Raw genomic sequence first — 22,656 nt, 5'->3', positions numbered from 1 at the left:
TTACATATGAGTGACATACAGCCATGCTGACCAGAAGAGGCAGCATCCCCTGGCTGACTGCCTCTGTCAGGCTCCTGTACTAGAGCATCCCCAGAAACGTCTCCAGGTTGCCTTCCACCTTGAGACTGTCTCCTAGGAGAGCTACAGCTGCCTTCTCCATGGGCCCCACAGCACCTACTGAGGCCTGTCCCTCAGCAGTGCAGGCCTTTTATATAAGCAAATCCTCTTTGTAAGTGGGAGATGGCCATTTTGCCCATGGTGCCGCCAAGTCATTCCTGCCCAGCCACACTTACTTCCTGTCAGGTTGATCATACCATACAACCGCCTCCCAGTTCCATCAGCCTGCCCCTTCCATTTTATAATAAAAATTTCACCCAGGACAAACAGCCTTATAACAAAGCATCTCTTAACTAATGTACTTGCCTTCTTTACCTTACCTCTGACGAATAGTCTTTTTGCGTGTACCTTGGTTGACTTGATATTGAACAAAACGGGGAATCAGATCTGGATTCAATTTGATGTAAGCCCCACGATTACTTCCTTCTTCATAGTAGTTAGAGGCAGAAAAAATAGTGATAACCTGATGTTTAACAGGAAACAAAAATTCAACTTAAGTAATTAACATTTCATAATGGATCCAGCCGCTTGAGCTGTAAAACTATCCAAGCTAAATGCACAACCCTAACAAAGGTTGCTGTCCTGAACACGATGGCAAACCACGTTATGCCTCCAAGGACCTTTCTTATATCTTCAAATAGCTTGTGAGGAACTAAGAAGAACAGAGAGGTGAAGACAGGATATGCAAGCAAAAGAGGGAGCCATCTGAACATTTGCTGCATGTGCTGTTACTCATTGTGAAGAAGAGAAAGGCAGAGAGGGGTGGGGGAAAAGGAAGGAATGGAGACTGACAGCTAAAACTGTGGCCAGGCTATTTTGGTACTGACAAAACTAGCTCCAAACACAATGCTTGCTGTAATCACCCTTCCCCTTCTCTTGTCGCTCTTCTCCCCTGCAGCTGCATGCATGGGACTGTCTCCCCCCAACCCCAGGTCAGTTTTTCATTGAGGAAGACAGGATAAATGAGAATGGAGCAATAAAAAACCCGTCTTCCCAAATGAGGCAATCACTGACATTTCTATCCTGCACTTCCTCCTCTAAGGAACTGGTTACCTCATACATGATTCTCCACGTCCCCATTTTATCCTTACAATAGTAGCCTTGTGAAGTGGGTTAGGCTGAGAGACCTTCATGGCTGAGTAGGGATTTGAACATGGGTCTCCACAGTCTTACTCCAACATGCTGACCATCATATACCAAGCCAGCTGCCATATGCTGAATCAGATCATAGCTCCATTTACTAGTATTGTCTAGTCAGACTGGCAGCAATTATTCACGATCTCAGCCATAACAAGTTGCTACCCAACAGCCTTTAACCAGAATGCCAGGGGTTAACTTGAGACCTTGCATAAGAGCTATTACATATGGGTAGGGACAGCCCATAAGGCATCTGCTGCATGCTCCCACGCCACTCCAGAATATATATTTTTTCACATTGCAAACGCCATTGTGAAATGTATATTGTAAACTTGTGGTTTACCTTTCCATAATGGCTGATCTCATAGCCTTCCTGTTTGCATTCATGTGACCTGATGAGCATCTTCAAATTATATCGTTTGAGCAACCTGGCAGTAACATCTGGTCCAAAGTAGCAACCTCCTCCTCGATATTTGTTTGGTGTGCAGCCATTTTGGGGTTTAGGATCACTCCACAGAATATCTATCACCTTTCAATAGCAAATGAATGCTAGTGACTATCCACTATTCATACAACACAAACATGCAACTAGAATTTGAAAGAAATACTGGTCACCACCTAAAAAAGCCAGCCTTAACCTGAGGTCAAAAGTATCTGTATTGTATTGTGGCAGTGAAGCATCTGATATTGATCAGCAGAGCAGGTATGATGGTACAGATTGCTCGCTCGGTGAGCAACGCTGTCAGAATGTTTTCAGTCCAGCTTCTCTGACAGATGTGTAAGTGGTATGTTTGACTGATATTTAAAAAAAAAAAAAAAACTTTGCACAGGCCCTAGGGATTTAGTTTTTAGTGAACAGACTGAGGTCTGGAAAGAGGTTCTAGGAAAAACAGAACTATGGGCAGGGAGACTAAAGGCAGAGTAGCTAAAGAATAAAACACAGCGTAGGCAATGGACTGAACAAGAAGTGGTGAAAAGAACAGGAAAGGAGGAAAGGAGAAGGCACAGTGGCTTAAACTAACCAGCTTCCTTGAAGGTTTCCAGAATAATTAATTAATATATTTGAATTACTATACCAATTCTTTAACTTTGAAATTTTCTTTTTACAAAATTATACCTCAGATGTTAACACCCTAGCCCTAAGAACCCCTCCCTCCCCCCCAAAAAAAATTGGTTTCAGCATACTTGCTTCCACTCCTCAGTGGTTGGCTCTGGAGATGTGCGTGACGTGCTAACATTGGGCTCAAGATCCGAGACCTCCACAGAACTGGTTCTGTCAGAAAGGTCAACGTGCTGTTTGGCATCAGTTACATCCTTAGAGTTCGGTTTTCTCTCACTAGATGCGGATGAAGATTTTGTGATGTCCTGCCTAGAAAGGCATTTCTTGACTTCTCTGAGGGTGGAACAGTCTTCTATTACACTAGGTCCCTCGGGTTCACGATTTTTCTCCGTTTTTGACTTCAGAGGTCTCAGCAGAGTTTTCAGCTACAAAAACAATATTCATGATCACCATAATCAGAATCATAGAGTTGGAAGGGACCACCAGGGTCATCTAGTCCAACACCCTGCACAATGCAGGAAACTAACAACTACCTCCCCCCACACACACACACAGTGCCCAGAAGATGCCCACCCCTCCCATGAACTGCCAAAGTTCATAGAATCAGCATTGCTGACAGATGGCCATCTATTCTCTGCTTAAAAACCTCCAGGGAAGGAGAGCTTACCACCTCCTGAGGAAGCCTGTTCCACTGAGGAACCGCTCTAACTTCCTAATGTCTAGATGGAAATTCTTCTGATTTGATTTTAACCCGTTGGTTCTGGTCTGACCTTCTGGGGCAACAGAAAACAACTCGGCACCATCCTCTATATGACAGCCCTTCAAGTACTTGAACATGGTTATCATATCCCCTCTCAGTCTTCAGGCTAAACATACCCAGATCCTTCAACCTTTCCTCATAGGACTTGGTCTCCAGACCTCTCACCATCTTTGTTGCCCTCCTATGGACACGTTCCAGCTTATCGACATCTTTCTTAAATTGTGGTGCCCAAAACTGAAAACAATACTCTAGGTCAGGTCTAACCAGAGCAGAGTAAAGCAATACCATCACTTTACATGATCTGGACGCTATACTTCGATTAATGCAGCCCAAAATGGCATTTGCATTTTTAGCTACTGCATCACACTGCTGACTCATGTTCAGTGTTTGGTCTACTAAGACCCCAAGATCCTTTTTGCACACACTACTGCTAAGACAAGTCTCCCCCATCCTATAATTATGCATTTGATTTTTCCTACCTAAATGCAGAACTTTACATTTATCTACACATTTATTGTTGTAGACTGACACATCCATACAATGGAACTCAGCTGCATAGACTGCCATGCATTTCTCTCTGAATGTGGGACTATAGGAACAGTACTACCAGGTCTCTAGAAGTAGTATTTCATAGGAAGTTTTGGGCACAATGGAAATTTGCACAAAAACTGATCAGAAGCTCCTGTATAATCTTAAATGTTTAGGATGCAGTCCAAAGCAAATTATGTATGCTTAAATCTCACAAAATTTAGGAATCCTCAATTAAGTGTTTAACATGTTATCCTTTGCAAGTTGTGCTTGTTGATTTAAATCTGCAAAATGCCACAACAATTTTTATTTCAAATATTAAGCATGGGCTTATAGATTTCAAAAGGACTTATGTACATGCCATGGTGAAATGAATTGACACCACAGAATAAAAATGTATCAAGAGTGCCTTATGGATGTGGTCTCTTACCTTGTTTCTCTGAAACAAGTTCAGGAAATTTAAATCAGTGGTGTCTGAGATCCCACCATGTAAGATAAGAACTTTACTGTCAACTATAGTTGCAAGAGGAAGCCAGCTGAAAACATCCTGCAGAAGACGCACAATTTTTTTGCCATGGGACTATTAAATGAAAAATGAAAATGTTATAAAATGAAAGCGCACAATTTGTATTAAATGAAAAATGTTGTTAGATGGCATTCCTGAAAACACCTGTAGATGATCACTTTGCTACATATGACCAGCTTGATATGGACTTCATCAGTTTACTGCTTTAAGAAGCTACTAATCATCATCATCATCATCATCATTTATTTATTACGGTCAAAGACCAGCTTACACAAAAAGAAATATAATAATTTAAAAATGTCTAGTATTTGATCAAGTAAAACAAAAATTTAGTTACAGCTATGAGTAAGATGGTCTGTTTAACATAAAAGTCATTATGACAGCTTCTTCTGCCTTAGTATACATGCCCTGGCACAGAACCTCGCAACCTATTAGGTAATATTTTTAACACAATCATCTAATAACAAAGTAGTGTGGCTAACTCTATCTCTATCTGGGAAGATAGACAAAATTGGATCGATGAACATTTTACGTATGTCTTGATAAAGTGGGCAGTGTAAAAGAACATGTTCAACTGTTTCCACCATTCCAGATTGACATGGACAGAGGCGGAGTTCATAAGGGAGACGGGCAATCTCCCTTCAAGAAGAGCAGACGAGAGGGCATTAAAGCAGGCCAAAGTAAAGGCTCTCCGATATTTAGGGTAATCTAAGGCATAGAGATAGTTTGCGGGAGCCAAAAAATTAATACGGTTCTCCACTACTGGAACCGAGTGAGCCCTTGATCTGTCAGCTTGAAGGGCAGTGTCCCATAGCCTCTGTTTAGCTATAGTTTTTGCTCCTTGATAGCCAAGCTTTAGTAGAGTTGTGCTTGATAAACCTAAACTCATAAATACAACAGAAAAAAATTCAGGGAATCTTGAAAGTGACATTTATAACATTTTTGAACACAGAAAGGAAGTTTCACAGAAAAGTGTTTCTAGTTAGATCACAGTAAAACCAGCTAAAGAAATGTGAATGATAAGCAACGCAGTTCTGTGCAATCACACTGAATTACAGCAAATCCAGTTATGGTCAAGGTCACCAAGCAGGCTTCGTGGGGAGGAGCAGGGAATTAAACGCAGGTCTCCAGATTAGAGTCCTGCCACTCTTAACCACTACACCATCCTGGCCCCAGGAAAGTCCTCTTACGTTTGCACTGTTAGAAACATAGTATCAACAAATAGGAAGAGTCATATTGCTGCAGACAAATGCCTTCCTACTTTGTTTCATAGAAAGTATTCAATAGGAATAATTTGTATAGCACCATATGTGTAAGGTCTGAGTCCACCTGTCAAATCCCAAACAACAGAACATCCAGACAGAGTCGTCTAAGAAGCAGTTTATTTGGGAAGCATAAGGTGTGTAGCAGCAACTTACAGGAAAAGGTACGAGGACTCAAGTGGGGGGAAGCGGGCAGGTTGAAACATATACATCAGAAAGGCACCGTTGGATATCAGGCTGAGCCTGGTTCCCATGATAGATTACAGTTATCGCGCCAACGGGGCGCAGGCCGTCATAACAGACCTCTGAGCTACTCGACCTTGACTCCAGCTGCGCTCTCAGCCTGGAGCTCACAATATGGCAACAGAGTTGGGGTTGTGGCTTATGAGAATCAGTGGGAGGGGCTATCACTGAAAGAAACCAGGGAGTCCAGCTTGTGGATTTCATGGAGCGGTCCCTTATATGATCCCACATAATTCAAACACTGAAGCGTTTGAAAAAGTAAATGAGAAATGGCTGCAGACAGACTTGTTTTTAAAGTGGAGTGGAAGGAGGGGGGGAAACAGCCCTGGAAAAGGCCCCAGCCCTGTCTCCCCAAAGAAGAGGGGGAGAAAGAGCCTTCCCAGTCAGCCCTGCATCACACAGGGCTCCCCTGTGTGCCTCCTTCCCTGCCTGGGGCTTGGCCAAGCTGTATGTCAAGGCTATACAAGCCTATACACTTCCCTCCCCACCTATGGTTGCCAACCTCCAGGTGGGGTCTGGAAACCTCCGGGAATTACAACTGATCTCCAGATTAAAGAGATCATTTCCCTTGGAGAAAATGGCTGCTTTGGCATTATATCCTTCTGAGGTCCCTCCCCTCTTCAAACCCACACTCTCCAGGCTCTATCCCCAATCTCCAGGGATTTCACAGCCTGGCAATCCTATCCCTGCCACACTCAGAGCAAGAGCTGCTGGCTTGTGGCAGCTCTCCCCTGCCTTGCAGAAGGTGAGGGTTGCCCCTCGCTTGGGGTCAGGGTGTCCTGGGCAGGGGGTTGGGCAGGCTATTGGCCACCTGGGTCTTTTCCTGGCATCCTTAATGGACAATCCACTCATGCTCTGCCAGATGCATTTCAGGTTCATGTCTGACCACTCACATTACAATGATATATGCCAGTGATTAGATAATGGCCACTTCCCTGCATTCTCTTTCAGAATGCAAACAGGGAGAAATAACCTCTGGAATGAGTCTCAGCTCTTAAGAACTGAGACTTGAAATTATTCAACAGCTAGAGTCTAGTCCACTAGCACCTTAGAGACCAAAAAGCTTTTTGGGGGTATGAGCTTTCCAGAGTCCAACCCCCCCCCCCTTTGTCAGATACAGAAATTATTCAAGTAAGTTACCATTCTCAAAAAAAAAAAAAAAAGGAAAAGATGGGTGGGGGATCCTTACCCGGTACTTCTTCATAACTTCTTTTGTGAAACCATATCTGAAACAAGTAAATAAAAGGGCTATGAAACCATAAGCAAGTAGCTAGATTTTTCCCAAGGTCAGCTATGAAGTAGCTTGATACTTGGAACTCCCCACTATCCATCACTGCCAAGTTCTGGATCTCACTCTTTCATATATTGCAAGGGCAATCTGTCACTGATATAAAGATAACAGCAGCCCCAACAATAAAGAAATATAGCTCCATGCAGAGGGGAAAAAATCCTACTCTCTTGTTCTCTCACCAAAATCACACATATCCAGACGGCTCCTAGTGTTGCTGGTATGACTCCATTAACCCCATCCCAACTCTGGTGCATTTAATGGAAGTAGTATTTTGCTCTGATACATACACTAAACACCCACAAAACTAACTTGGCACTAGTTATATTGAAATGTCAAACACTGGATTCACATAATGGTTTCTCCTTCAAGGTAATAATGTCACAGTCCTCAGACACTTACAGCACAGTCCTAAACAGAGTTACCCTATTCTAAGTCCATTGACGTAAGTGGGCTTCATAAGGTGTAACTCTTCTTAGGATTGCATTGCTAACTTTCTGTGCAGTCACCAGGGCTGTTTCTAAGTAAGGAAGGTGGTTCCTGGAACTCCTGGGTCTGGTACAATCTTGTAACATAACAACCACACACATCGAATCTATCCCTTTCTCATCCCTTGAGTCACATAATGAAAAATATCTATTTCTGTAGTGGCAGTAATGAACTTGCAGTAATGAACTTCCAAATCCTCAGGTCCAAGAACATGTGCACCTATGCTACACCTGTGCTTGGTCCCTGGGCGGTGTCCAAATTCCAATTGAAAGGCCAGACAATCATCGGATTCTGACTTCCCATTAATCTTACCCCTTCAGTTCACTAGAGGATGGTCGGATTCCTACCAATGCAAAGGCCTTGGCAAATATTCGCGTTACATTTATTGAATTTATGTCTTGCAGTCTCTGATATGCCGAGATTTTTTTTTTTTAACAGACATCTAAAGAACAAACCTAAAAACAATTTGTCTTCCATGTTGGGAAAATTGTAGCTTTATATACCGGTATCTATTTGTTAATATTGTTGCAAAGTATTGGGGAGAAGATGCCCTGCCATTTAAATTCTACAGCCTAGGAAGGTCAGACTAGTGAAACAAAGGATATAAGAATGTAGATACCTAAGATTCATTATGTGGTCTTCATGGTTCCCTCTGTTCAAATGAAAATGGTTGGGGTAGACAACAAGAAATGCAAACAGGAGGACAAGTATTTCTACAGAATTCTTCCCTCGGTCAACAAAGTCACCATTGAAAAGGTAGGGATTTTCTTCTGAAGGAAGGCCATTCTGAAGGACAAAACAAATACAGCAAATTGGAATGTGCAACTTACATTATCAAAAGTCAAATGGCCAAGACGGCACTGGCTATGGCCCTGTCTCCTCCCTTCCTTCAGCAGCTTATCTAAAAGGATCCCCTAGCATAGCTGCTTCACATTAGTTGCTTGATCAGTTGCAATTTCCAAGAGCTGCCCTTAAGCCCCATGTTTACGAGCTGCTGTGCAGAGCCACCTCCACAGCAGTTTCTAATGTAAAAAGTGTTCTGCATTGTTTGGTATGTTTGTCCTGGCAACACACTGTAAGGGAAGCCACCGTTGTTCTCATTTCAAGTAAAGATCACAGGGATGCTGAGACAGAAAAGACATTTTCCCCAAGGCCACTGTAATTAAGTGAGGACTGTGATCGTTTGAAGGTATCTGATAGCAGAGTTCGACTGCAAAAGCTTCCTGGCAACTACAGTTAAGCCCTTCTGAACTCCACAGAGGAACAGTGGGATAGATGTGCAGCCCGACACAAGCTCCAATCCACAGTTTCTCAGACCACATGAGGTGCATTCAGCCTGGAAAGGTTTTTGTGTGTGTTTTCACCTCTAGTTTTGAATGCAGTTTGATTGTTGGCAATTATATTTACATTGTGAACACCCAAATTCCATCCATATTTACAACGCAGGATGGCCATTTGTGTCCCAGTTGCTTTCCTTGAGCATTTCAGTGGTTTTAGATGATGACACACGCTCCAGAGGGAGAAGGAAAAAAAGAACGCTACACCAGCCGGGTGCACACAGGAAGCGAGAGTCAAAGGCAGCTTTCCAACGGTTTGCACAATAGAAAGCAGGGCTGACGGGCGGCTGCCTTATTAAAGTGCCTTCTGGCTTTGTGCTTAATTAGCTCCCCTTTGTCAATCTGCTTTTTAATTCTGCTACAGGATGTCTATATGCAGAGCATCAATTTAACACAGACAAATTTAGCAACGGGCAATTTAAAATATTATGCCCCCCCTTTTTTGGGGAGGAACAGTGTTAGGAAATGGTATAATTTAACAATTATTAGTGCAGTGAATGGAAGTATTGCCAAACTGTCTTTTGAAAGTAAGGTAAGCTTAAGAGCAGTTATTTAAAAGCATTAAAAGAGTTTTCACCTAAAACCTTTTTTGTTGCTTCCTCCCCCCCCACCGCCGCCAAGGAATGGAGGCTCATAAACAGAATAATGCTAAGCAGACAAATCAAAGTAAATAGCAAACCGAGCTATAATATCAATCCTCAGTGGTGAACTGTAAAGTGATTAGCAGCCCAGACATATCCACATTAGTAATTTAGGAGGACCACATGACTTATCCTAAGAGCACATTAAAAAAAAAACATTCTGTAATAGTGTTAAACAGCACTGTGCCCTGAAAGCAGGCAATGTGAATTATAAGAAGGGAACAGAGACGGGAAAAGCTACACCCACACCCACACATACACCCTTTGTCTGCCTTGGTTCCTAACTGCCTATATGCAGAGGCGGATCTACTGTGAAACTAATGAAGCTTAAGCTTCAGGGCCCTGAATCCCGGAGGGGGGCCCCCTAAAGCAACTTTTTTTAAATGAGTTACCTTCTCGACAAAATCGATGGAGTTTTTTAGTGATAGAATCATTAGCCAATGGGTTGAAGTACTTAATACTGACTTTAGAATATGGTCTAATACCCATTTCATATGTCCTCAAAATGTCCCTGTAATTGGTCAAAATTTCAAAAAAGTTCAAAAGGGCTCTCTGAGCTCACCAGAATCTATTCATAGCCTATATTTTGGCAGCTGGATCCTCAGATCCTTCATTGGTGCATGGCTTAATAGTTCTATAGTTTTATTTAATCACTGTATGGCCCATTTTCAAGGACTCCACCCCACTACCCTCTTCTCCACTATTTGGGCCTCAAGGTCCTTGCAAGGGCCCTTGGACCTTGGTGGATGTTGCCCTATTGTTGCTGGTTGCAATGGGGCCCCCATAACTATTCAAGCTTCAGGGCCCCAAAAATGTAGGTCCACCACTGCCTATATGTACTTTGGAGGTAGCAGAATGAGATAGGAGCTTTTTTGAGTAAGCTGTAGTGTGAAGAGGCTTCATGTTCCAGAACTTGGATGACTAGACTGAATTTGAATACAACAATCCTCCTGCTGGGCCCTGGAAGTGATGCAACAATAAAGCCTATAACTGCCCATTCAGTGAATTCTGTCACTGAAATAGGGTTGCCAACTTCCAGGTGCTAGCTGGAGATCTCCTGCTATTTCAACTGATCTCCAGCTGACAGAGATCAGTTCACCTGGAGAAAATGGCCATTTTGGCAACTGGACTCTATGGCATTGAAGTCCCTCCCCTCCCTCCCCAAACTCTGCCCTCCTCAGGCTCCACCCCAAAAACCTCCCGCCGGTGGCAAAGAGGGACCTGGCAACCCTATGTTCAAATGAAGCCCCTTCCCAGTAATATTTCAGAGCACTTGGTGAAGTGAGGCTCTTCTATGCATGAAGAGATTCATATCAGCAGCAGCTAAAACACATTCTGTTACATGGAAGATATATTTTCATGCAATGTGGCAGAAGGTTTTAGAGAATTCCCGTGCTATGTCCCTGTGAACAGCAGAGGTCCAACCAAAGGCACAGAGTGACATTTTGAGAGATTTTCAAACCAACATAACGTTAGACTCATGAGTCTCTGAAACAGGGATAAGGATGAACATCCCCACAATGTAGGACCTTATAGCATCAGCCACACCATCTCAGGCTCATTCACTTGCTCATCCTCCAATATGTCATCATGTGTCAATAATGTCCTTTCACTCTTTATTTTGGACAAATAAGTCAGTCCCTATGCAAAAGAACAAATGGACATATTTCTGGCATTAAAATTGCAATATTTAGAAACCAATGAATGAATATTTTAATCTAGACTATTCTGTTGCTGATCTAAAAGTCACTGTTCTCCTACAGAGGAACTTCACAGGGAGAATCCAACACAAAAGATTAATCAAGGAGTTTAACACCATCTACTCCGCTAGGTCTTAACCAGCACTTTAGAGTTTTCACTCACTGTATGGACTAATCTATTACATAGCCTACCCCTTACAGATGTTAATTCAGCAACATCTCTGAGCTTTCTAACTCGATCTGTTTGCCATGTTTCATCTTGCACTTTCCTAGATGTTAACCCTGCTTTGCTTATGTATCTTTTTCATAGGGTCTTGTTTTAAACTCACTTTTCTTTGTAACTCCTCCTCCCCTTCTATTTGTCAATGTAAATGCAACGGACTAATGGACGTGCACTTCATGTCCCTGATGAAGCAAGCACTGAGAAAGCTTCTGCTGGAGTAACTTCTGTTCATCTTCAAAGTGACGCCTGCTTTATTACCACTATGTATTTCTTGGGTGCTTCCAGACTATATAAAAGGGCACTTTAAGAGCAGCAGAGAACTAATGATTTCTACACATCACTAGCCCCAAATATTTCTCAACAGTGACGCCTTCTTGGGTGAGATTTATTAGATGGGTTTGTAAGAAATTTGCTAAGCACTCATTTTAAAGCTATCTTTCAGGCTGAATGAAATGCTTTAGTGTTCAGAGAAAAAGAAAGCATAAGGGGGGCGGTGAGAGACAGAACAAATATCTTGCATAAATACTGGAGACAACTCTTGGTTTTTTGCAGTTCCATGCATATGAGTAAGTACTAGAAATATATGTCACATCTCTAAAAGGAAGTAAATTAAACCAAAAGGGGAAGAAGTTGGCACTTACTGAAGAAAACGTTTCTGCCTTCATCTAAACATGGAACTGCTCAGGATGTTAATTTTTTCCATGTTAGTCACTAGCAATTGAGATACATTTAAATTATATGAGAACAGCTGTTGGGAGTCAGTACCACACCTGTGTGTGCATGCACACACGGCACATGGCAGCTTTGTGGGAAGCTTTAAGACAGAACCCTCCTCTATGAAAAGTACTGCAACCAATGTTAAATGGGGGGGGAGCAGAAGATATAGGCAGGAAATTATCCCTGCTGCAGGTGCAACCAGGAACAGGACAAGGAAAGAAAGCAAAACCTGAAAATGCTCTTGTTTATTAGGGATTAAATGCCTCTTGTGTTTGGAGCTGATTTTGATGGGCCTTCTGACCAATCTTTGATGCAACAATCTAACTCCAGTCTCAGCATGAACAAGGACATGCAGGAGCACACACACACACACACACACACACACACACACACACACAATGACTGTTGTTTTGTTTCACTCCAAAATCCATTGGAACAGGCACTTCACCATCTGAAATACAAACACCATATAGATTCTACTTCTTCTGAACAGTTTCAGCCATACAGTGCAGGGCACTGGATTCCTGACAGAGGATTAACAGGACCTGCAATTTTCCTTTGCTCTTTTTACCCCACAGAAAATGAGCCATTTCAGCTTTTGTTTGGACATGGCAAGCAGCATGCACTCCCTCCTATTTCCTTCATGCCACATCCTTCCAGTGACATTTAATTATAATTGAGTTCCAGGGACTGAAAGGTGGCCACAGTCCAAAAATGGATACTATGACCTGGTAACAGTGTGTAGGCAACTGCTAACAAACCAGTTGTGTCAAGGACTCACTTAACAGCTTAGCAACGCCACGTTGACTTACTTTGTAGAATATCAGCAAAAGATCATCCAGTTTCCCATGCAAATCACCTAGAAAGAATACAATATTCACAATCAGGTAAGGCCCAAGAAGAAGCATTGAGTAGGTGGCCTGTGAATAGGCGATACTGGAAAGCCAGCTGCTCCAGAAACTCCTCATCATTTCTTTTCAGGGGATGGAACTACACCCACTGGCTAAGTCAGGAAAGCAAGTGCCCAGCTAATAATCCTCTGCTGTGAAAAAAAACTGCCCACAGGAAACAATTCCTCCAATTTTCTTTTACCAGCTGCTTTCCCTTTCCCAACATCCTGCCAGTCAGCTTGCGTGTGTTTTTTGGCAAAATTGATAACACATAACATACATAAAATTAATGTATGCTATTTATGTTTTTATCCATTTTTCAGACTGTAAAGTCTTTTGGGTGCCCCAACAGACAGAAAGACTGCTATGCAACTCAAGTAAACTATAATTCCCGAATGAGGGTTCTAGATCAGTGCTTGCAACAGATACCTATCTTTCCAAAGCAATGCTTTTGAGTTACAACTGTAGGATGACTAAGTCCCTAAGCGAGTTGTCGGGTATGGGAGGAGAACAGGACATCTCTTGCGTGTGGTTAGAACAGCTGATAGCATCTCCAACCCAGCTGCAGTTTTTCACATTCTGTGTAGACATACATACACATGCATGTATGGTATCATAATGAAATATGTGAGGAGGAGGAGCAGAAATTGGACGGCTGAAGCAACCTCAGCTGCCAATAAGGTGTGATGGGGACAGAAAAAGTAGGAAAGAGGAGATGGGACAGGTTTACAGGAGCTCCCAAGCAGGTAATTAGTAGGATGGGTTATAAAGGACACCTTGTTTAGAAATACCTAGCTTGCAAACCAAGCAGAGATACCTCTAAGCTTTAAAGGTAGGGAAGTGCTCAGGGTTGCCAACTCTGGCTAAAGAAATTCCTGGAGATTTGAGGGATGGTGCTTGGTAAGAGTGGAGATTGGAGAGGGAGAATGTTGAGGATATCATGCCATAAAATCTGTCCTTCAGGAGGTTTTTGGGGTGGAGCCTGAGGAGGGTGGGTTTTGGGGAGGGGGCTTCCATACCATAGAGTCTAATTGCCAAAGCAGCCATTTTTTTCCAGGTAAACTGATCTCTATCGGCTGGAGATCAGTTGTAATAGCAGATCTCCAGCTAGTACCTGGAGGCTGGCAACCCTAAGGGGTACTGATCTATGTAGTCAGGAAATCAGCTGGTAGAATTGGAGGCTGACAACCGTATGTATGTTCCCAATGTGAAAAGGCTACCTAGACATCTCTCTGTATCACTGCTTCCTGTCTACTTCACAGGAGCTCACTGTGGCACGTGCGGTTTTCTCCTTTCCATTTTATTCTTGCATCAAGTAGGTTAGGCTGAGAGAAAATGACTGACCCAAGGTCATCCACATGTGCATGTGTTTTTTGCCACAGAGAATAATTTCATTTATCTATTTAGATATTCACACCTCACTTTTCTTCCCAACAGGGACCAAAAGCAGATTATAACAATGTTTTTCCCTCTTCCATTTACAACCACCTTATGAGGTAGGTTGAGTGTGTGTGACTGGCCCAAGGTCACCCAGCAAGCATTCATGGCAGAGTGGAGATTCAAACCTGGGTATCTCAGATTCCACCCATGCTGACTGCTGTTCATAAAGTAACAGCTTTGGACCAAATTATAGATAGTAAGGCAAAATAAGAAACTAGCAAAATGGCAATAACTCAGAAACTTCATGGTTTCTTTATTACCAGTTGCTCCTGTTGTGAAAGTTCACCTTTCTTATTTTGTATATATTTGAGATCCACAGAGAAATGTCACAGAGTAACAGTACAAAGTGGATTCCTAGGAGACTAAGGGTGAAAACGCATGGTCACTTTAGGGCGAGAACGCATGGTCGCTTTAGCCTCCTTTATTCCCTCTTTCAGCCAGGATTTAGCCAGGATCGAATGCACGTTGGGCAAAAACGCATGTGTTCGATCCTGGCTGAATCCTGGCTGAAACAGGGAATAAAGGAGGCTAAAGCGACCATGCGTTTTCGCCCATAGCCTCCTTTATTCCCTATTTCAGCCAGGATTCAGCCAGGATCGAAAGCACGTTCAGCAAAAACGCATGCGTTCGATCCTGGCTGAATCCTGGCTGAAAAGGAAGAAAGGAGGCTAAAGCAACCATGCGTTTTCGCCCAAAGTCCTACTCAGGGTATAAACTTCACTTCTACACAAAAAGGCTTTGCACTGTCCTTTAAAAGCAACTTTAAATAGCATACTTTCTGATGAGGCCTGAAGACGGCCGGATTGCGTCCTCCTACCCAGCTGGTAAGATGACATATTGTATAAATTTGCGGTGAATGTGCAAGAACAGTGTAACCTTCTAAACTTCCACAAAGCTCTTCTCCTGGCAGCTATGATTCAAGAACAATAGGGGGAAGAGATCAAGAGTTCTTAATATATAAGAAGAACTGATACATTAACACATCAAAGGCTCTAAGGAGATAGAAAATCAAACTTAAATGAGCAAACTTTCCCCCCCCCCTCCATTTTAACAATTTTGGACATTTCTGGGAATGGGAGAGACAAAATTAACCTCTTAATACAGAGTAAATTAAATTCTTCAACCAAAATTTAAAAAAATGAAATGTTTTAACTGAATTCAATAGAGTTTTAGTTAGGCCTCACACATTTCAGATGAATATTTAAGCACCTTTCAAAGCACAGTTTAAAAGGATTTGCCGGAACGGAGGTATATCTTGTTTTGAGGTAATCACCATTCTGGCGTCAACATCAGTAAAAATTACACTTTCATCTGTCATCAATCATGTTTTTGGCTGAGAAGACAATTATTGTTTGAAGGACCACTTAAAATCCCTCTCAGATGCTCTTTCAATTGTGCAAATGAGGACACCATTAGGAGGAGGTATGGGCACATTGATCAACAAGGACACACTAGTGCACACTGCCTGGGCACCCCAGAGGAAGGGCGGCATAAAAATGCATTCAATAAACAGCTTTTATTAGAACACTTGCCCTTTTCTACATCATTTAATTCTGTTTTCGATGTAGTCCCCTTACTTGAAAATATAGTACTAAATACCAGAATAATAATTATTCCATTTTGCAGCCAAACCCTTTCAACCAAGCTGGGAAGTAGCAGCCTGTCATCCATAATTTATGACAGCATAATCAGGAACAAATCACTGCTGATTGAGTCCAATGTTGCAATTCTCTGTCATGAACAGAAATACATTTCTACTTATTTATTGAATATTTAGACCACTTTACTGGTCAGGTTACAATATACACCACAAGATGGACAATGAGTAGCCGGGGCAAAAACATGTACACAAAACAATTTATCTGCCCCTTTGAATATGATAATATTGTTTATGATACACCTTCAGTATAATATAGTAGGTCGGATTAGAGGGAATCAGATCAACCATATTATACTCAAGGTATTACAACTATTTCTCCTGCAGTTTTACCTAAGAAAACAATTTTCTAAGGAAAGGGAAAGTTATTTTCAAAAGTTGTGTGAGAGAGATTCCTCACTTTAATGCTACATCTCCACCTGGACTTCACAGGGGGAAAAAACAAGGCAAAGGCATCATAGCACTGAGTTGTTATTTCACAGATTGGAAAATTGCATCAAGTTCCAATTGATTTGCTCCTTCTTATTATGGATCTCGGGGTTTTTGGGGTTTTTTAAAATCAGAACATTGAAAAGGCATTTCTTACACCATCACCATTTTAGGAACTGCTTGTTGAAATAATTGGGGGAAGGCCAAAGGTGAAAGAAATTATTTACCACACAAAATAGCATTTTACAGATGGAAAAGTAGCTCATTTCTTAAAGTTTGCTCGGTTTAATCACTGACTCACCCAGTAACATCTGACAGAAAAAAAGTGGGAGGAAGTGTTTGGCTTACTTAAAATACATGCCAGAGGCGTGAGTCACCAGTCTGATTTTCCATAATAAAAGGGAAGATGGGGAGGAACTGTAGTGTGGAGGAAAATGACATGGCATCCCAATGGCGACCATAGACAAATGCTACACAATCCTACATGCCAGATGCTGCTTCACTATAAAGGTGTGACATCGCCATGCTTTTATGCTTCTTTAGGTTTTGGTAACATACCACAGATTGTTATTTCCTTGACATAGGAGGTTGACAGGTGAGTGATGTTTGGCATCTGCTGAAGAACTTTCTTGGTCTCATGCAACAGCTGAAGTACATATCGAGCATGAAGTTGCTGTGTCAAGTTGGGAAAGAAGACAAAAATAATATATTATTGGCAGAAGTCCATTGCAGACTTATGAGCGCTTCATGCACCGGCAGTCCTTGGCTGCATGAGGAGCATTATTTTTCCATTGGGACGCAGTTTCAGAAATCTTTACTTCGGGTGAAAAATCTCTTTTAGCTCATCTAGATGTTTTTAACATGCTGGGTAAGAAGGGAAACTGGATGCTGTTTAAATTTGTTACAGCAGAGGATTTTAATAGTTATTTTTAAATATTTTAATGACATACAGGTTTTATTATTACCTGACTTGGGACCCAGTTTTCTGGGAGAAAGGCAGGTCTGCAAATGTTTAAAATTAATAAATAGGAATAAAGGATATCAACTGACATGGCCGCCACCTGAAATTAAAACTTATCTCAGCATCCCCATCATCTCAACATTTATGTTTCTGAAACAAGGTTGATTAGGCCTGAGTCAGCAGTGGCGAAAATGTATGGATTGGTTGTGTTGAAGCCAACCAATCTTCAAGGAGCTGAGCAAAGTTATACGTTACCAGCACTATGAACTATACTGTATTGTAATGTTGTAAAAGGAGTGTCAGTTATGTGATCTGTTAGGCAAGTTTAAAGGGCTCTTCCAAAGAGACAGCATTTTCTGCGGCTGGCTATATACAGAACTTCCTCCATGGTAAAGTTTGCCTGGGACCTATTTATTATTTGTTAAGCACAAAATAAACAGGGTTGCCAGGTCCCTCTTCGCCATCGGCGAGAGGTTTTTGGGGCAGAGCCTGAGAAGGGCAGGGTTTGGGGAGAGGAGGGACTTCAATGCCATAGAGTCCAATTGCCAAAGCAGCCATTTTCCCCAGGTAAACTGATCTCTGTCGGCTGGAGATCAGTTGTAATAGCAGGAGATCTTTAGTTAGTACCTGGAGGTTGGCAACCCTAAAAATAAATCCAATCCTATTTACCTTTGCATTTGATATTACCTGATTTGAAGGCGACAGCTCCTTTTTGAAAACTGTTTCTATGAATGGGCATCCATTGTTTTATATTTGATATAATTTTTACCGGGAGTGCTTCCACATGGAGATAATTCTTCCTGTAGCTCTCCTTGCTGCTGCAAATGCAGAGGTATGTACAGTGGCAACAAAACATCCATGCAGAAGATTTCCCTGCAGTTTATTCGCCTCAGCCCTCCACACCTCTGGAGTGCTTTTTAAAGGCTTTTTTTTTAAAAGGTATTAGCTAAGAGTTATATCGATGTATTTCACCATTGTACTACGCCTCAGCTTTATTATTTTTTAAAAGTCTCTAGCCCTTTTGGTTGCAGAGTAGGGTTACCACCACCACCACCCCCGGGATGGGGATTCCCTGCTCGGAGCTCTCTCCCCCGGCGCCATTCAGCTGGCCGGCAGGGGGACTCACTAGCTGCTAACTGAGGCCAGTGTCAATGCATTGACGTCACTTCCAGAAGTGACATCATTGTGTTGCAGATGACTGTGGGGACGCTCTGGTATATGGGCAAAACTCTTTGGTAAATATGGCAAACCTCTTGCAGAATTATAAGAAGAAATGTGCAGTCAGTACCTTTCCCTTTATAAGTTCTCAAGCAAGAGACTAGAGACTTACCTTTTTCCTACTGAAAACTGGGAACTAGTACATTGTTGCAATTGGCAATTATAACATTATAATACTGTAATGATACAGATATTACATTTATTAATCCTGAAAAGGCCATCTGAGATGTATGTGTGGGGAGAAATAGTAATTGAAGTGACTGAAGTAAAAAAAAATGGGGCAGATAAGGGAGGGACCTGAAAAACACCACTTTCCCATCCCCATGGCATGCAAAGATGCTTTGACTGCAATCTTTCCAAAAAGATCATATCAAACCAGAACTGGGCGAGTTCACAGCAAAGGAGGGGAAAACACAGTAACAGGATGAATAGATGGCAAATGCCCTGTGGATGCTGCAGTAAGGAAGCCAAGGCAGAGCTAAACATCCATGTGAAAAGAGCCCATCTTCAGATTTGTAAGCGATCTAGCGTGCTCTTTTTTTAAGCAAAAAGGCAGAATCGAAATAACTAGATAAGATAAAGAAAGAAAAAACACCAAAACAAGGCCAATCTGTTGCAGAATAATTAATTAACAATGCCAGCCCAGCTGGAGGTGCAGCCAAAAAGAGCATATGCCTGGCATAGCTCAACCTTGTCTTTACCTTCGAGGTCAATACTAGATCAAATGAAGAGCACTTTTGAATGCCATGTTCAACTGTGCACTTATTGTTTGTAGGTAAAGCTACACACCACAAAAGAGTTAAGGAGGGGACAGGATAGAGCTGCAAGTTTTAAACGCCAGTTATGTTGAGAGCCCAGTATGCCAACAGTGACTATGTCACTGCTAAAAACAGGAAAGTGGAAGGGGACAAACAGAACAGACTCTTCAAGCTAAGTGCTCCATTTAGCAGTCACGTTTCTTCTCTGACAAATATATTTAAGATAAACAAAACCGCCTTCAAGATACACTAATTTACTTCCCTGAAGATATGCATAGCAATTAAAAACCACTTTCCATCTCAAGCACTTTTCTCTTATATGTCATGCTGGGTTAATGGCGCCTAAGATTTTATACACGCACACATTTCATTTTTAGCGTTGCCATCCCTCGGGTGGAATTACAACTGGTCTCCAGATGACAGATGTCAACTCCTCTGGAGAAAATGGCTGCTTTAGAAGGTAGCCTATATGGCATTATACGCTGCTGATGTCCCATCTCTTCCCTCCCCTCCCTAAATCCCATCCTCTCCAGGCTCCACCCCCAAAATCTCCAGGTATTTCCCAAACCAGAGCTGGCAACCCTATTTTCCCCATCCCCCCCATTTCTTCTTTCCCTTCCATGAAAGCCTCCATAGCCACTCCCCTGTTCCTACCTCTTTTTCTCTATCTCTTTCTCTCCTTTCCCACCCAATAGCCAACCAATCTTTATCTGCCCCCTTTCTTCAGCTTTCCATCCTTCCCTTCCTCTGGCAGCCTCTCTCTTGGAAAATTATGGCTGAGCTGTGTGGTGTTGGATGCCAGTCCCAGTTGTGTGGTGGGGCAACTCCAAGGACTGGCAGGGGTCACCTCACTTTCCCCTGTATTGCCCTGCGCACACTATTTCCTCTTTCCTTCCTTCTGGCAACAACCATATCCCCACCTTTCTCTCCTTTCCACCTATCCACCAACCTACCTTTTATCTTTGACTATATTTATTATTGAGCCCCGTGACGCAGAGTGTTAAGCTGCAGTACTGCAGTCAAAAGCTCTGCTCACGACCTGAGTTCAATCCCAAAGGGAGTCAGTTTCAGGATAGCCGGCTCAAGGTTGACTCAGCCTTCCATCCTTCTGAGGTCGGTCAAATGAGTACCCAGCTTGCTGGGGGTAAAGGGAAGATGACTGGGGAAAGCACTGGCAAACCACCCCGTCAACATAGTCTGCCTAGTAAACGTCGGGATGTGACGTCACCCCATGGGTCAGGAATGACCCAGTGCTTGCACAGGGGACTACCTTTACCTTTTTTTATATTTATTATTTATTTATTTCATTTATACCTCAACATTTTCTAACCATGGGTAGGGTTGCCAGCTCTGGGTTGGGAAATACCTGGAGATTTTGGGGGTGGATCCTGAGGAGGGCAGTGTCTTGGGAGGGGAGGGACCTAATGGGGTATAATGTCATAGAGTCCACCTTCCAAAGTGCCCATTTTCCCCAGGTGAACTGATCTCTGTCACTTGGAAATCAGTTGTAATCCCAGGACAATCCAGCCATCACCTTGAGGTTGGCAACCCTAACCATGGGACTCCCAAAAAAAAAAAAAAGCTTAAACCTTTATCTTCTATTTTATCTTCACAACAACCCTGTGAGGTAGTTTAGGCTGAGTGTGTGTGACTAGCCAAAGGTCACTCAGCAAGATTCCATGGCAGAGTGGAGATTTGAACCTAGATATCCCTACCTTTTATCTGTCCCCCCATCTTTAACTATATTTAATATGTTATTCCTCATCATTCTCCCTAATGGACCCCCAAAGCAGATTACATCATTCTCCTCTCTTCCATTTTATCCTCACAACTACCCTGTGAGGTAAATAAAGCTGAAAATGTGTAACTGGTCCAATGTCACCCAGACAGCTACCATAACAGCGTGGTAATTTGAACCTGGGTCTCCAAATCCTACTCTGAAACTCTAACCTAGTTTGAAACACTACCACTGGCTTTTTGTGAGGTGGCTGCTTTTGAACAGTAGCAAGCAGCCAGGCCTGGCTCAGTCATGCAAGTCAGTTGTGGTTGCTAATGGGCACAGCCCTGATAAGCCCTCCCTCGAAGGCCAAAACAGCTCTGCAAAGGGCCCTGCCCCCTCCCCCACCTTTTATTAACAAAAACCAAGCCTTGAAGGCAAGTAATACTGTATGGTTGCTTAGCAACAGCAACTGAGGGCATCCATCTCTTAAAGCTACAGGTGCTGCTTCTACTATTTGGGGGGTGTTTAACACCCCCTCCCTGTTGTATTTGTTTTTAGATTTTCCTATGACACAGTACAATAGAATTTGTTGCATATAGCCAAATGCCATCACAATTAATCAGAAAGAAGATAAAACATAAACCCTAAATAACATTATTAAAATAACCAAATCTAAAAGTACATCATGTTAAAAATTTCATCCTTCAGATACAGCTTTCACTCGTATATTCTTGGCAGGCAAGGCAAATAACGACACTCTATATGAAACAAGTAAGTCAGTATCTGAGAGAAGGAAAATCAGCTTCTCTGCAAACCGTGGGCTCTGCTCAAGTTTGTAGAAAGATCTTTCTTGTTTGTTCATTTGACCATGTTGAGAATTATATATATTGATATATAAATATATAAACTATCATTAGCTCAACTTGCCTGTCGATACTTGAAAGCCTGAAGAAGGGCACTAGTGTCAGCAACAGTGAGTGGGAAAGAGAGATGAGGCCCATAGTAGGAGTCCGGTATTTCTATTGTCCTTTCATATTCTTCCATCATCAGATCTGAATCAGGTATACTATTATCAGTTGTACTGGAGACAAAGTGAGAGTTCGTGCCTATAAAAAAAGCAGAAAAGAAACATAAATACACACTTTAGGGTTAGGGTTGCCAGATACCAGTTAGGGTTGCCAGATACCAATTAATGGCAGGCAATTGCCCGGCAATTAAGAGGGTTCCCTGCCACCACTCAGCAGGCCAGCAGGCAGAGGCAGGCCAGGCAGAGGCAGGCCAGCTGATTAATGTCACTTCTGGGTATACACTTTTCCATTTCCGTGGCTGCAGGGGGCGCTTTTTTGGGGGTGCAGCCCCCAAACTTTCAGCATAGCTTCAGACGAGCCTTCTTAAGAGACCCCCCCAACTTTTGTAAACATTGGGTCAGGGGGTCCCGAGATATAGGCTTTCCCCTTTTCCCTATTGGGATGAATGGATCACCCGATCCTATATGCATCTCCAGAGCAGCAAATCCAAGGCAAAACCTCCCATGCTTAAATAGAATCTTATTGGA

General features: G+C 42.5%; 1 protein-coding gene across 1 annotated transcript in view; it reads right to left on the bottom strand.

The window, feature by feature from the left end:
* Window positions 1-22,163, bottom strand: part of PPEF1 (protein phosphatase with EF-hand domain 1) — a 30,766-nt gene extending 8,603 nt beyond the window's left edge. The window contains exons 1-9 of the mRNA XM_056861936.1: window positions 22,029-22,163; window positions 17,003-17,117; window positions 12,841-12,887; window positions 8,030-8,196; window positions 6,823-6,859; window positions 4,033-4,182; window positions 2,440-2,739; window positions 1,598-1,783; window positions 438-580 (exon numbers count right to left, since the gene is read on the bottom strand). Coding sequence (XP_056717914.1) covers window positions 438-580; window positions 1,598-1,783; window positions 2,440-2,739; window positions 4,033-4,182; window positions 6,823-6,859; window positions 8,030-8,196; window positions 12,841-12,887; window positions 17,003-17,117; window positions 22,029-22,148 — 1,265 coding nt within the window. The 5' untranslated portion in view covers window positions 22,149-22,163. The remainder of the gene's footprint in view (window positions 1-437; window positions 581-1,597; window positions 1,784-2,439; window positions 2,740-4,032; window positions 4,183-6,822; window positions 6,860-8,029; window positions 8,197-12,840; window positions 12,888-17,002; window positions 17,118-22,028) is intronic.
* Between the last annotated feature and the right edge of the window lie 493 nt (window positions 22,164-22,656).

Source organism: Euleptes europaea, chromosome 16 (genome assembly GCF_029931775.1).
Source record: "Euleptes europaea isolate rEulEur1 chromosome 16, rEulEur1.hap1, whole genome shotgun sequence".
Taxonomy (NCBI): domain Eukaryota; kingdom Metazoa; phylum Chordata; class Lepidosauria; order Squamata; family Sphaerodactylidae; genus Euleptes; species Euleptes europaea.
This window is presented reverse-complemented; position numbering and strand designations above follow the sequence as displayed.